General features: G+C 42.3%; 1 protein-coding gene across 2 annotated transcripts in view; it reads left to right on the forward strand.

The window, feature by feature from the left end:
* trim25 (tripartite motif containing 25) overlaps positions 1-9,404 on the forward strand; it is a 52,220-nt gene extending 42,816 nt beyond the window's left edge. For both annotated transcript variants that reach the window (XM_072916428.1, XM_072916427.1), the window contains exons 7-8: positions 2,570-2,631; positions 8,237-9,404. In XM_072916428.1, the coding sequence (XP_072772529.1) occupies positions 2,570-2,631; positions 8,237-8,775 (601 nt within the window). In that variant the 3' untranslated portion in view covers positions 8,776-9,404. The remainder of the gene's footprint in view (positions 1-2,569; positions 2,632-8,236) is intronic.
* Positions 9,405-13,745: the final 4,341 nt, after the last annotated feature.

Below are 13,745 nucleotides of genomic sequence, written 5' to 3' on the forward strand. Positions count from 1 at the left end.
GTGAAAAGGAAGATGCAGAATGCCAGACCCAAAAACGCAGAAGAGTTGAAGGCCACTATCAGAGCAACCTGGGCTCTCATAACACCTGAGCAGTGCCAGAAACTCATCGACTCCATGCCATGCCGCATTAACGCAGTAATTGAGGCAAAAGGAGCTCCAACCAAGTATTGAGTATTGTACATGCTCATATTTTTCATTTTCATACTTTTCAGTTGGCCAACATTTCTAAAAATCCCTTTTTTGTATTAGCCTTAAGTAATATTCTAATTTTGTGACACACGGAATTTTGGATTTTCCTTTGTTGCCACTTCAAATCATCAAAATTAAATGAAATAAACATTTGAATGCATCAGTCTGTGTGCAATGAATAAATATAATGTACAAGTTACACCTTTTGAATGCAATTACTGAAATAAATCAAGTTTTTCAAAATATTCTAATTTACTGGCTTTTACCTGTATATATGTATGAAATACTTGACTTAGTGAATTCTAGCTGTCAATATACTCCTCCCCTCTTAACCATGCCCCCAACCACGCCCTGCCCCACCCCCGACCACGCCCCTACCCCCCACCTCCCGAAATCGGAGGTCTCAAGGTTGGCAAGTATGCCCCAGTGGGACGTCGATTTGTTGACAAAGTGGTGACCCTCACCCCATCCTTGGTTGTGAATGACTGAGCATTTCATGGAAGCTGCTTTTATACCCAATCATGGCACCCACCTGTTCCCAATTATCCTGTTGATTGATTGATTGATTGAAACTTGTATTAGTAAATTGCACAGCACAGTACATATTCTGTACAATTGACCACTAAATGGTAACACCCCAATAAGTTTTTCAACTTGTTTAAGTCGGGGTCCACGAAAATCAATTCATGTGGGGTGTGTTTGATGAGCATTCCTCAACTTTCTCAGTCTTTTTGCCACTTGTGCCAGCTTTTTTGAGACATGTTGGTGGCACCAAATTCCAAATGAGCAAATATTTGCAAAAAATAAAGTTTACCAGTTCCAACATTAAATATCTTGTCTTTGCAGTCTATTCAATTGAATATGAGTTGAAAAGGATTTACAAATCATTGTATTCTGTTTTTATTTACCATTTACACAACGTGCCAACTTCACTGGTTTTGGGTTTTGTAGAAAGAATAAAGGTCATTAGAAAAAATCTTGTTTATTTCAGCTATTACCGTATTTTCCGCACCATAAGGCGCCCTGGGTTATAAGCCGCGCCTTCAATGAACGGCATATTTCAAAACTTTGTCCACCTATAAGCCGCCCCGTGTTGTAAGCCGCATCTAACTGCGCTAAAGGAATGTCAAAAAAACAGTCAGATAGGTCAGTCAAACTTTAATAATATATTAAAAACCAGCGTGATGTGGGCGCGCATGGAGTCGTATATCAACATGGACGGAGCTGCGTGAAAAAAGCCACCCGGCCTCTTCGCGTAAACTTACCTTAACCACTCGCTCATCTTTTCTTCATTCATCCATCCCTTCGAGTTAGCTTTTATGATGACGCCGGCTGGAAAGGTCTCTTTTGGCAAGGTCTTCCTTTTGAATATCACCATGGGTGGAAGTTTCTGGCCATTAGCATGGCAAGCTAGAACCACAGTGAAGGATGACTTCTCATTCCCTGTGGTGCGAATATTCACCGTACGTGCTCCCGTTGTATCCACAGTGCGGTTCACAGGAATATCAAAAGTCAGTGGAACCTCGTCCATGTTGATAATGTTCTCTGGCCGGATCTTTTTTTCAGCTATCTTGTTTTTACAATATGCACGGAAAGTAGCCAGCTTTTCTTGAAAGTCTTTAGGCAGTTGCTGTGAAATAGTAGTCCGTGTGCGGATGGAGAGATTGCGTCTTTTCATGAACCGGAAAGCTGTCGCCATTTTGTGGTCTTTACAGATGTAAACACACAAAGGAAATGAAACGTAATATCCGCGCACTTCTTCTTCTTCTACGCGGGCGGGTGGTTGCTTACAGTAGAAGAAGAAGCGCTTCCTGTTCTATGGGGGCGGGTGCTTACCTTGGCGGTTGCTTGCGTAGAAGAAGAAGCACTTCCTCTTCTACGGGGAAAAAAGATGGCGGCTGTTTACCGTAGTTGCGAGACCGAAACTTTATGAAAATGAATCTTAATATTAATCCATATATAAAGCGCACCGGATTATAAGCCGCACTGTCAGCTTTTGAGAAAATTTGTGGTTTTTAGGTGCGCCTTATAGTGCGGAAAATACGGTATCTCTAAAATACTCATGGACGCTAGAAAGTTTCTTATTTGAGTACTCAATTGGACAAATGAATAAATTACATGGGTTTTAAACAAATTGATAGCTGCAGGAAATACAAAGGAGTGATGCAGATCTACAAAGCTTTCTGTGAGGGTAATCACGTGAAGCTGAGTCCAAAATACAATCCAAAAAACCAAGAATAAATTTAATAGGTCACATTTAAAAATGAGGTATGTACCAACGCATATTTATTGTGTACTGTTACACCCTTGAGTAAAACAGTAGTGCAATAAAGGCACACATAGGTGTGAGATTGAAGTCAACACTTCCATGTCATTTTGTAGGAGTGATGGACCTTCCAACAAGTATGACATCTGCTGAGAAAAGACACAACCTTCTGAAGTGTAAGTTTTTTGGAGTCTTTGCACACTCTTAAAGGGGAACTGCCCTTTTTTATGAAAGACACGACGATGGATGTTTTTTTTTTTTGCATTCTAAATATTAAATAGCTACCCTTAAAAAAAACATTCAAACACCTCCATGAAGGCTTTATAAACATGATGTACGTTGTACAGTACAGGCCAAAATTTGGACACACCTTCTCATCTAATGCGTTGTCTTTTATTTTCATGACTATTTACATTGTAGATTGTCACTGAAGGCATCAAAACTATGAATGAACACATGTGGAGTTATGTACTTAACAAAAAAAAGGTGAAAACTGAAAACATGTTTTATATTCTAGTTTCTTCAAAATAGCCACCCTTTGCTCTGATTACTGCTTTGCACACTCTTGGCATTCTCTCGATGAGCTTCAAGCACACCTGTGAAGTGAAAATCATTTGAAGCTCATCGAGAGAATGCCAAGAGTGTGCGAAAAAGTAATCAGAGCAAAGGGTGGCTATTTTGAAGAAACTAGAATATAAAACCATGGAAAACGACTTTCGGACGGCTTCGAAGCAATTCTGGACCACCATCCACCGTCTCAGGAAGGGGAAGCAGTGCACTATCAACACCGTGTATGGCGGGGATGGTGTTCTGCTGACCTCGACTGCGGATGTTGTGGATCGGTGGAGGGAATACTTCGAAGACCTCCTCAATCCCACCAACACGTCTTCTTATGAGGAAGCAGTGCCTGGGGAGTCTGTGGTGGGCGCTCCTATTTCTGGGGCTGAGGTTGCTGAGGTAGTTAAAAAGCTCCTCGGTGGCAAGGCCCCAGGCGTAGATGAGATCCGCCCAGAGTTCCTTAAGGCTCTGGATGCTGTGGGACTGTCTTGGTTGACAAGACTCTGCAGCATCGCGTGGACATCGGGGGCGGTACCTCTGGATTGGCAGACCGGGGTGGTGGTTCCTCTCTTTAAGAAGGGGAACCGGAGGGTGTGCTCTAACTATCGTGGGATCACACTCCTCAGCCTTCCCGGTAAGGTCTATTCAGGTGTACTGGAGAGGAGGCTACGCCGGATAGTCGAACCTCGGATTCAGGAGGAACAGTGTGGTTTTCGGCCTGGTCGTGGAACTGTGGACCTACTCTCGGCAGGGTCCTTGAGGGTGCATGGGAGTTTGCCCAACCGGTCTACATGTGTTTTGTGGACTTGGAGAAGGCATTCGACCATGTCCCTCGGGAAGTCCTGTGGGGAGTGCTCAGAGAGTATGGGGTATCGGACTGTCTGATTGTGGCAGTCCGCTCCCTGTATGCTCAGTGCCAGAGCTTGGTCCGCATTGCCGGCAGTAAGTCGGACACGTTTCCAGTGAGGGTTGGACTCCGCCAAGGCTGCCCTTTGTCACCGATTCTGTTCATAACTTTTATGGACAGAATTTCTAGGCGCAGTCAAGGCGTTGAGGGGATCTGGTTTGGTGGCTGCAGGATTAGGTCTCTGCTTTTTGCAGATGATGTGGTCCAGATGGCTTCATCTGGCCAGGATCTTCAGCTGTCACTGGATCGGTTCGCAGCCGAGTGTGAAGCGACTGGGATGAGAATCAGCACCTCCAAGTCCGAGTCCATGGTTCTCGCCCGGAAAAGGGTGGAGTGCCGTCTCCGGGTTGGGGAGGAGATCTTGCCCCAAGTGGAGGAGTTCAAGTACCTCGGAGTCTTGTTCACGAGTGAGGGAAGAGTGGATGGTGAGATCGACAGGCGGATCGGTGCGGCGTCTTCAGTAATGCGGACGCTGTATCGATCCGTTGTGGTGAAGAAGGAGCTGAGCCGGAAGGCAAAGCTCTCAATTTACCGGTCGATCTACGTTCCCATCCTCACCTATGGTCATGAGCTTTGGGTTATGACCGAAAGGACAAGATCACGGGTACAAGCGGCCGAAATGAGTTTCCTCCGCCGGGTGGCGGGGCTCTCCCTTAGAGATAGGGTGAGAAGCTCTGCCATCCGGGAGGAGCTCAAAGTAAAGCCGCTGCTCCTCCACATCGAGAGGAGCCAGATGAGGTGGTCCGGGCATCTGGTCAGGATGCCACCCGAACGCCTCCCTAGGGAGGTGTTTAGGGCACGTCCGACCGGTAGGAGGCCGCGGGGAAGACCCAGGACACGTTGGGAAGACTATGTCTCCCGGCTGGCCTGGGAACGCCTCGGGGTCCCACAGGAAGAGCTAGACGAAGTGGCTGGGGAGAGGGAAGTCTGGGCTTCCCTGCTTAGGCTGCTGCCCCCGCGACCCGACCTCGGATAAGCGGAAGAAGATGGATGGATGGATGGATGGATGGATAGAATATAAAACATTTTTTCAGTTCTTTCACCTTTTTTTGTTAAGTACATAACTCCACATGTGTTCATTCATAGTTTTGATGCCTTCAGTGACAATCTACAATGTAAATAGTCATGAAAATAAAGAAAACAAATTGAATGAGAAGGTGTGTCCAAACTTTTGGCCTGTACTGTATGTAATGTAGTAACGTGCACATTTATAATAACATTTAATATTTACGTATTTTGATCATATTGAGGTTTTATAAACATGATATACCGTATTTTCCGGAGTATAAGTCGCATCTGCCGAAAATGCATAATAAAGAGAAAAAAAAACATAAGTCGCATTTTTGGGGGAAATTTGTTTGATAAAACCCAACACCAAGAATAGACATTTGAAAGGCAATTTAAAATAAATAAAGAATAGTGAACAACAGGCTGAATAAGTGTACGTTATATGAGGCATAAATAACCAACTGAGAAGGTGCCTGGTATGTTAACGTAACATATTATGGTAAGAGTCATTCAAATAACTATAACATATAGAACATGCTATACGTTTACCAAACAATCTGTCACTCCTAATCGCTAAATCCCATGAAATCTTATACGTCTAGTCCAGGGGTCGGCAACCTTTACCAGTCAAAGAGCCATTTTGACCAGTTTCACAAATTATAGAAAACAATGGGAGCCGCAAAATTTTTTGGAATTTTAAATGAAATAACACTGTATATAAAAATTGTTTTTTGCTTTGTGCTATGTATTAACCAGGGGTCCAGACACGCTGCCCACACCTTTTATATGGAATTTTTAAGCTGGTGCGGCACGCGGGTTTTGAATGAATAGCGCTAGTCAGCGTCATGCGTGCCGTGATGATACAGCGCCCTCTACAACCAGCGTGCCTGATTCAGCCACATGTTGTATGATGCTTCCGCTTGCTCACGTAGGTGACAGCAAGGCATACTTGTTCAACAACCACACAGGTTACACTGACGGAGGCGGTATAAAAAAAACTTTAACACTCTTACTAATAATGCGCCACACTGTGAACCCACACCAAACAAGAATGACAAACACATTTCGGGAGAACATCTGCACCGTAACACAACATAAACACAACAGGACAAATACCCAGAATCCCATGCAGCCCTAACTCTTCCGGGCTACATTATACACCCCCGCTACCTCAACCGACGCACAGAGAGGGGGGGTTTGGGGGGTTCATGTGTGAGGGAGCAGGCTTGGGGTGGGGGCAGGGTTTGGTGGTAGCAGGGGTGTATAATGTAGCCCGGAAAAGTCAGGGCTGCAAGGGATTCTGGGTGTTTGTTCTGTTGTGTTTATGTTGTGTTAAGGTGCAGATGTTCTCCCGAAATGTGTTTGTCATTCTTGTTTGGTTTTGGTTCAAAGTGTGGCGCATTATTAGTAAGAGTGTTAAAGTTGTTTTATATGATCACCGTCAGTGTAACCTGTGTGGCTGTTGACCAAGTATGCCTTACTGTTAAGTATGTGTGCAAGCAGAAGATGTAAATTGTATAACAAGTGTTGGGCTGGCACGCTGTCAATACATATTGTAGAGGGCGCCAAATGTTGTACCATCACGACACGCTCTTAATATAGCTTTAAGGGTGAAAATCGGTTTTCTGCTATAGGCACTGAAATCTGGAAGTCTCACGGGACAATTGGGGGGTTCAGCAAGTAAGCTGCTGAGCCGCATCAGAGTGATCAAAGAGCCGCGGGTTGCCGACCCCTGGTCTAGTCTCTTACGTGAATGAGCTAAATAATATTATTTAATATTTTACGGTAATGTGTTAATCATTTCACACATAAGTCGCTCCTGAGTATAAGTCGCACACATCCGGCCAAACTATGAAAAAAACTGCAACTTATAGTCCGAAAAATACGGTAAATAGTTACTTTTCACAGTAACGCATTACTTTTTGGTGTAAGTAACTGAGTTACTTTTGAAATAAAGTAACTAGTTACTGGTTTTCAGTAACTAACCCAACACTGATAATCATACTTGCCAACCTTGAGACCTCCGATTTCGGGAGGTGGGAGGTGGGGGGCGGGGGGCGTGGTCGGGGGGCGTGGTTGGGGGCGTGGTTAAGATATATATATATATATATATATATATATATAAGAAATAATTGACTTTCAGTAAATTCTAGCTATATATACACACATATATATATATATATATATATATATATATAAATAAATTAAATAAATACTTGAATTTCAGTGTTCATTTATTTACACATATACACACACATAACACTCCTCTACTCATTGTTGAGTTAAGGGTTGAATTGTCCATCCTTGTTCTATTCTCTGTCACTATTTGAGAACACACACATTATACAAATATACATTATAAATTCAATAAGACAACGGGAGCTCTAATTTGGGAGTCTGAATTAGGATCAGAAGTTCCTCTATAAACATTGCGCACTCACGTCGCCATTTTGTATTGATTACTGCAGCTGTGCACTGGATTCATTCACAAATACAAACTACAACTCCCAAACACTTTAGAGTTAGGCTCCACCATCAGAATGTGTACTTAAACTTATAAAGATCAAATGGATATTATTCAGTGAGTTGATTCACCAAAACTAACCTGTTATACAGGAGGAAAAAGCACACAGGACGTTTCAATTGTTCACAGACTGGTCGCGCTCATCAGAATGACAAGACACTTCCGGTCTGCAGGTGGTAGCATTCAATTGGGAAGAAACGCCCTACTGCCCCCTACTGACCAATGTGAATACTGATAAATATGGAATGACAGCTCCAAAAACGAATTCAAACCACAAAATAAACTAAATAAATCAACACAAAAATGTGACACATTATGGGTGGGTCACATGTGTATGTACAACAGGCTGTCAACACGTCACTCAGGTCCGCATGGAGCTGGAGGGGGCGTGGCCTCCAGCTCCGCCTGAATTTCGGGAGATTTTCGGGAGAAAATTTGTCCCGGGAGGTTTTCGGGAGAGGCGCTGAATTTCGGGAGTCTCCCGGAAAATCCGGGAGGGTTGGCAAGTATGCTGATAATAACAATATCACTAATACTTGGTTAATATTCAAGTCATGAAATGTTGACACTTTTTGAATGATTATTGATTGGATTTTATGGGTGAAATAGTGGAGCTCCCATTGGCTTTGCTGTAAGTGGACTTTAATTTACATTTAATATTTAGAATGCATTAAAAAAAAAAAAAATCCATCCGTCATGTCTTTCATAATGATTGTGAACAATAGGCAAAATTCCCCAAAAAGTGCAGTTCCCCTTCTAAGTTGCCTTTCTTCTGTACTTCCAGACGGCAGGGAACTCACGTTTAATTCCCAGACGGCCCACAAACGTCTCATCCTAACCGAGGGCTTCACCGTGGTGTCCGTGTCCAACCAGCCTGAACCTGCAAATATCCGCGACAACCCTCAGCGCTTCGCCATGTGCTCTCAGGTGCTCGCTAATCAGAGCTTCACCACCGGACGCCACTACTGGGAGGTCCGAATGGTTAACAACAACTTCACCGCCATCGGGTTGGCTTATAACAGCATCAACCGCAAGGGTCCCTCCAGTCGACTGGGCCGCAACAATCAGTCCTGGTGCGTGGAATGGTTTGACGTCAAACTGTCGGCTTGGCACAACGGCGACGAGGTCGTTCTCGCTAACCCTAATCCCAGACGCGTCGGGGTGTTGCTGGATTTGGACGCGGGCTCGGCTACGTTCTACAACGTGACGGATAGAGCGTACCCCTTCTACTCCTTCGTGTTCCCCTTCCGCAGCGCGCTGTTTCCGGCCTTCTGGATTTTCTCCTGTGAATCGTCGCTTTCACTCTGCAAGGTGCAGGATTAATTAATTGATCGGCAATCGCTAATTGTACTCAGGAATCAAGCCCTGAATTTGTAACAAAAATTAGCACGCAAACTTTTTCTTGTCCTAATATTTTCTCGCCACTATAAACTCTTACAAATGTTTCTTCTAATTCGTAATGTCAAATGTTTATTGTAATTCACACAGCTGAGATGACAACGATGCTAGGCTAATATTTACTTGCTGCAGACGAGCTACCGTATTTTCCGCACCATAAGGCGCCCTGGGTTATAAGCCGCGCCTTCAATGAACGGCATATTTCAAAACTTTGTCCACCTATAAGCCGCCCCGTGTTATAAGCCGCATCTAACTGCGCTAAAGGAATGTCAAAAAAACAGTCAGATAGGTCAGTCAAACTTTAATAATATATTAAAAACCAGCGTGATGTGGGCGCGCATGGAGTCGTATATCAACATGGACGGAGCTGCGTGAAAAAAGCCACCCGGCCTCTTCGCGTAAACTTACCTTAACCACTCGCTCATCTTTTCTTCATCCATCCATCCCTTCGAGTTAGCTTTTATGATGACGCCGGCTGGAAAGGTCTCTTTTGGCAAGGTCTTCCTTTTGAATATCACCATGGGTGGAAGTTTCTGGCCATTAGCATGGCAAGCTAGAACCACAGTGAAGGATGACTTCTCATTCCCTGTGGTGCGAATATTCACCGTACGTGCTCCCGTTGTATCCACAGTGCGGTTCACAGGAATATCAAAAGTCAGTGGAACCTCGTCCATGTTGATACGGTAATGTTCTCTGGCCGGATCTTTTTTTCAGCTATCTTGTTTTTACAATATGCACGGAAAGTAGCCAGCTTTTCTTAAAAGTCTTTAGGCAGTTGCTGTGAAATAGTAATCCGTGTGCGGATGGAGAGATTGCGTCTTTTCATGAACCGGAAACCTGTCGCTTAGTAGGAGCCATTTTGTGGTCTTTACAGATGTAAACACACAAAGGAAATGAAACGTAATATCCGCGCGCTTCTTCTTCTTCTACGGGGGCGGGTGGTTGCTTACAGTAGAAGAAGAAGCGCTTCCTCTTCTATGGGGGCGGGTGCTTACCTTGGCGGTTGCTTGCCGTAGAAGAAGAAGCGCTTCCTCTTCTACGGGGAAAAAAGATGGCGGCTGTTTACCGTAGTTGCGAGACCTAAACTTTATGAAAATGAATCTTAATATTAATCCATATATAAAGCGCACCGGGTTATAAGCCGCACTGTCAGCTTTTGAGTAAATTTGTGGTTTTTAGGTGCGGCTAATAGTGCGGAAAATACGGTACTTTTCAATCGTATCAATTAGAGATGTCCGATAATAACAATGCGTTAAAATGTAATATCGGAAATTATCGGTATCGTTTTTTTTATTATCGGTATCGGGTTTTTTTTTGGTTTTTTTATTAAATCAACATAAAAAACACAAGATACACTTACAATTAGTGCACCAACCCAAAAAACCTTCCTCCCCCATTCACACAAAAGGGTTGTTTCTTTCTATTATTAATATTCTGGTTCCTACATTATATATCAATATATATCAATAAAGTCTGCAAGGGATACAGTCCGTAAGTATCTTGTTTTATGAATAATTTTTTTTAAAGTACCTTATCTTCACCATACCTGGTTGTCCAAATTAGGCATAATAATTAGGGATGCCCGATAATGGCTTTTTGCCGATATCGGATATTGTCCAACTCTTTAATTACCGATACCGATATCAACCGATACCGATATCAACCGATACATGCAGTCGTGGAATTAACACATTATTATGCCTAATTTGGACAACCAGGTATGGTGAAGATATTTTTTATTAATAAAATAAGATAAATAAATTAAAAACATTTTCTTGAATAAAAAAGAAAGTAAAACAATATAAAAACAGTTACATAGAAACTAGTAATTAATGAAAATGAGTAAAATTAACTGTTAAAGGTTAGTACTATTAGTGGACCAATCATGTGTGCTTACGGACTGTATCTGTTGGAATAATTGTTTGTAAGTTATCACAAAAGAAACGTTATATTATGAATGCTGTCTTTCGAAGCCTAACAAGAGGAAGAATGCTCGTGAAACGCCACTGTGATTTCAACACGGACAGATGGCAGGATCTGCTCAACTTCCAGAGGAACTCTCTTTGAAGTGTTAAAAGAACTCTCTGAAGTATTTCACAAACTCTCTTCCAACTATTTGGTAACCGAGGTCAACGCTATTTACGACCCGCTGCCCTCTTGAAGTTGCTGTGGTCAGGAGACGGGAGGGGTTATCCATTGTCCTCCAACACCTGCCCCAGCTGGATCCAGGAAGAGCCCAAGCCCAAGAAATCCCACTTCTTGGTCTTCAAAGCGACCGAAAACAATGACTGTTTTACATACTTCCCATTCCTGCTGTGACATGTGTTGGTGCGTGAACATTGAACATCTGAATTAAAAGAGGAGACGACAACCTTCTTCGTCAGAGCGTGGTGCAGGACTGTACAGAGAGTGCAGTGGCCATGTCTCTCCTCAATATTGAGTCCAAATTGAATTCTGTCTCTGTTTGATTCCTTGCCTTTTGTCTTGTTTAATAGATGTCCTCAGTGTTTGAACGTGACTGTATCCCTTGCAGACTGTATTGATATGTATTGATATATAATGTAGGAACCAGAATATTAATAACAGAAAGAAACAACCCTCTTGTGTGAATGAGTTTGGAGGTTTTTTGGGTTGGTGTACTAATTGTAAGTGTATCTTGTGTTTTTTATTTTGATTTAATAAAAAAAACACACAAAAAAAACAATACCGATAATAAAAAAGCCGATACCGATCATTTCCGATATTACAATTTTAAAGCATTTATCGGCCGATAATATCGGCCATCTCTAATAATAATGTGTTAATTCCACGACTGTATATATCGGTTGATATCGGTATCGGTAATTAAAGAGTTGGACAATATCAGAATATCGGATATCGGCAAAAAGCCATTATCGGACATCCCTAGTATCAATGCGATGGATGCGTAACCTTCCTGTTTACGAAAAGGATCGTTATTTCCAGCTATGGCGAATTCACGGAAAGTTGACTCATTGGGAAGACTTACAGAGCAAACAGTCTCACCTGTGGTACCAACTTAATAAACGGCAAGTTAACGCGTCACTTAATTGAAGTACAACTACTATGACTACTACATCTAAACACCAACAACAACAGTATTTACAAATTACAAAACCCAAAACCAGTGAAGTTGGCACGTTGTGTAAATGGTAAATAAAAACAGAATACAATGATTTGCAAATCCTTTTCAACTTATATTCAATTGAATAGACTGCAAAGACAAGATATTTAATGTTCACACTGGGAAACTATTTTTTTGGCAAATAATCATTAACTTAGAATTTAATGGCAGCAACCCATTGCAAAAAAGTTGGCACAGGGGCATTTTTACCACTTTGTTACATGGCCTTTCCTTTTAACAACACTCAGTAAACGTTTGGGAACTGGGAAGACCAATTTTTGAAGCTTTTCAGGTGGAATTCTTTCCCATTCTTGCTTGATGTACAGCTTAAGTTGTTCAACAGTCCGGGGGTCTCCGTTGTGGTATTTTAGGCTTCATAATGCGCCACACATTTTCAATGGGAGACAGGTCTGGACTACAGGCAGGCCAGTCTAGTACCCGCACACTTTTACTACGAGGCCACGCTGTTGTAACACGTGGCTTGGCAATGTCTTGCTGAAATAAGCAGGGGCGTCCATGAAAAAGACATTGCTTGGATGGCAACATATGTTGCTCCAAAACCTGTATGTACCTTTCAGCATTAATGGCGCCTTCACAGATGTGCAAGTTACCCATGCCTTGGGCACTAATACACCCCCATACCATCACAGATGCTGGCTTTTCAGCTTTGCGCCTATAACAGTCCGGATGGTTCTTTCCCTCTTTGGTCTGGAGGACACGACGTCCATGGTTTCCAAAAACAATTTGAAATGTGGACTCGTCAGACCACAGAACACTTTTCCACTTTGCATCAGTCCATCTCGGATGAGCTCGGGCCCAGTGAAGCCGGCTGCGTTTCCGGGTGTTGTTGATAAATGCATAGTAGAGTTTTAACTTGCACTTACAGATGTAGCGACAAACCGTAGTTACTGACAGTGGTTTTCTGAAGTGTTCCTGAGCCCATGTGGTGATATCCTTTACACACTGATGTCGTTTTTTCGATGCAGTACCGCCTGAGGGATCGAAGGTCACGGGCATTCAATGTTGGTTTTCGGCCTTGCCGCTTACATGCAGTGATTTCTCCAGATTCTCTGAACCTTTTGATGATATTACAGACCGTGGATCAGTGGTCCCCAACCACCGGGCCGCGGCCCGGTACCAGTCCGTGGACCGATTGGTACCGGGCCGCACAAGAAATTAAAAAAATAAATAGATAAAATATATATATATATATATATATATTTTTTTTTTTATATTAAATCCACATAAAAAACACAATATATATATATCAATATAGTCTGTAGGGATACAGTCCGTAAGCACACATGATTGTATTTCTTTATAACAAAAAATAAATAAATAAATAAAACTTTTAAAAAATGCCGTAGATCAGGGGCGTCAAACTCAAATACAGAGTGGGCCAAAATTTAAAACTGAACAAAGCCGCGGGCCAAGGTTGAACAAATTAACCTTTTAATAGGGACCCAAACAAGTTTTGCATTGAATATTGAACAAGCAAGGCTTATATAACTTTATAGTGACATGCAAAATCGAGTTTCAAATAATAATAATAATAATTAAAAAACGTCAATGGCATATCAAATACAATTTAAATAACAATTGAATGCCTCTTTTCTATTTGCAGCATTCTGAGGTAAATATCAACATCAACTTTTTTCACAGGCTAATAAAATTTTAAATAAAATAATGAATAAACCAACCATTCAGGATTTTAACCTGCTCAGTTTGCAACACACTGATCTAATCTGATGTG

The sequence above is a fragment of the Nerophis lumbriciformis genome, linkage group LG27 (genome assembly GCF_033978685.3).
Source record: "Nerophis lumbriciformis linkage group LG27, RoL_Nlum_v2.1, whole genome shotgun sequence".
Taxonomy (NCBI): Eukaryota; Metazoa; Chordata; class Actinopteri; order Syngnathiformes; family Syngnathidae; genus Nerophis; species Nerophis lumbriciformis.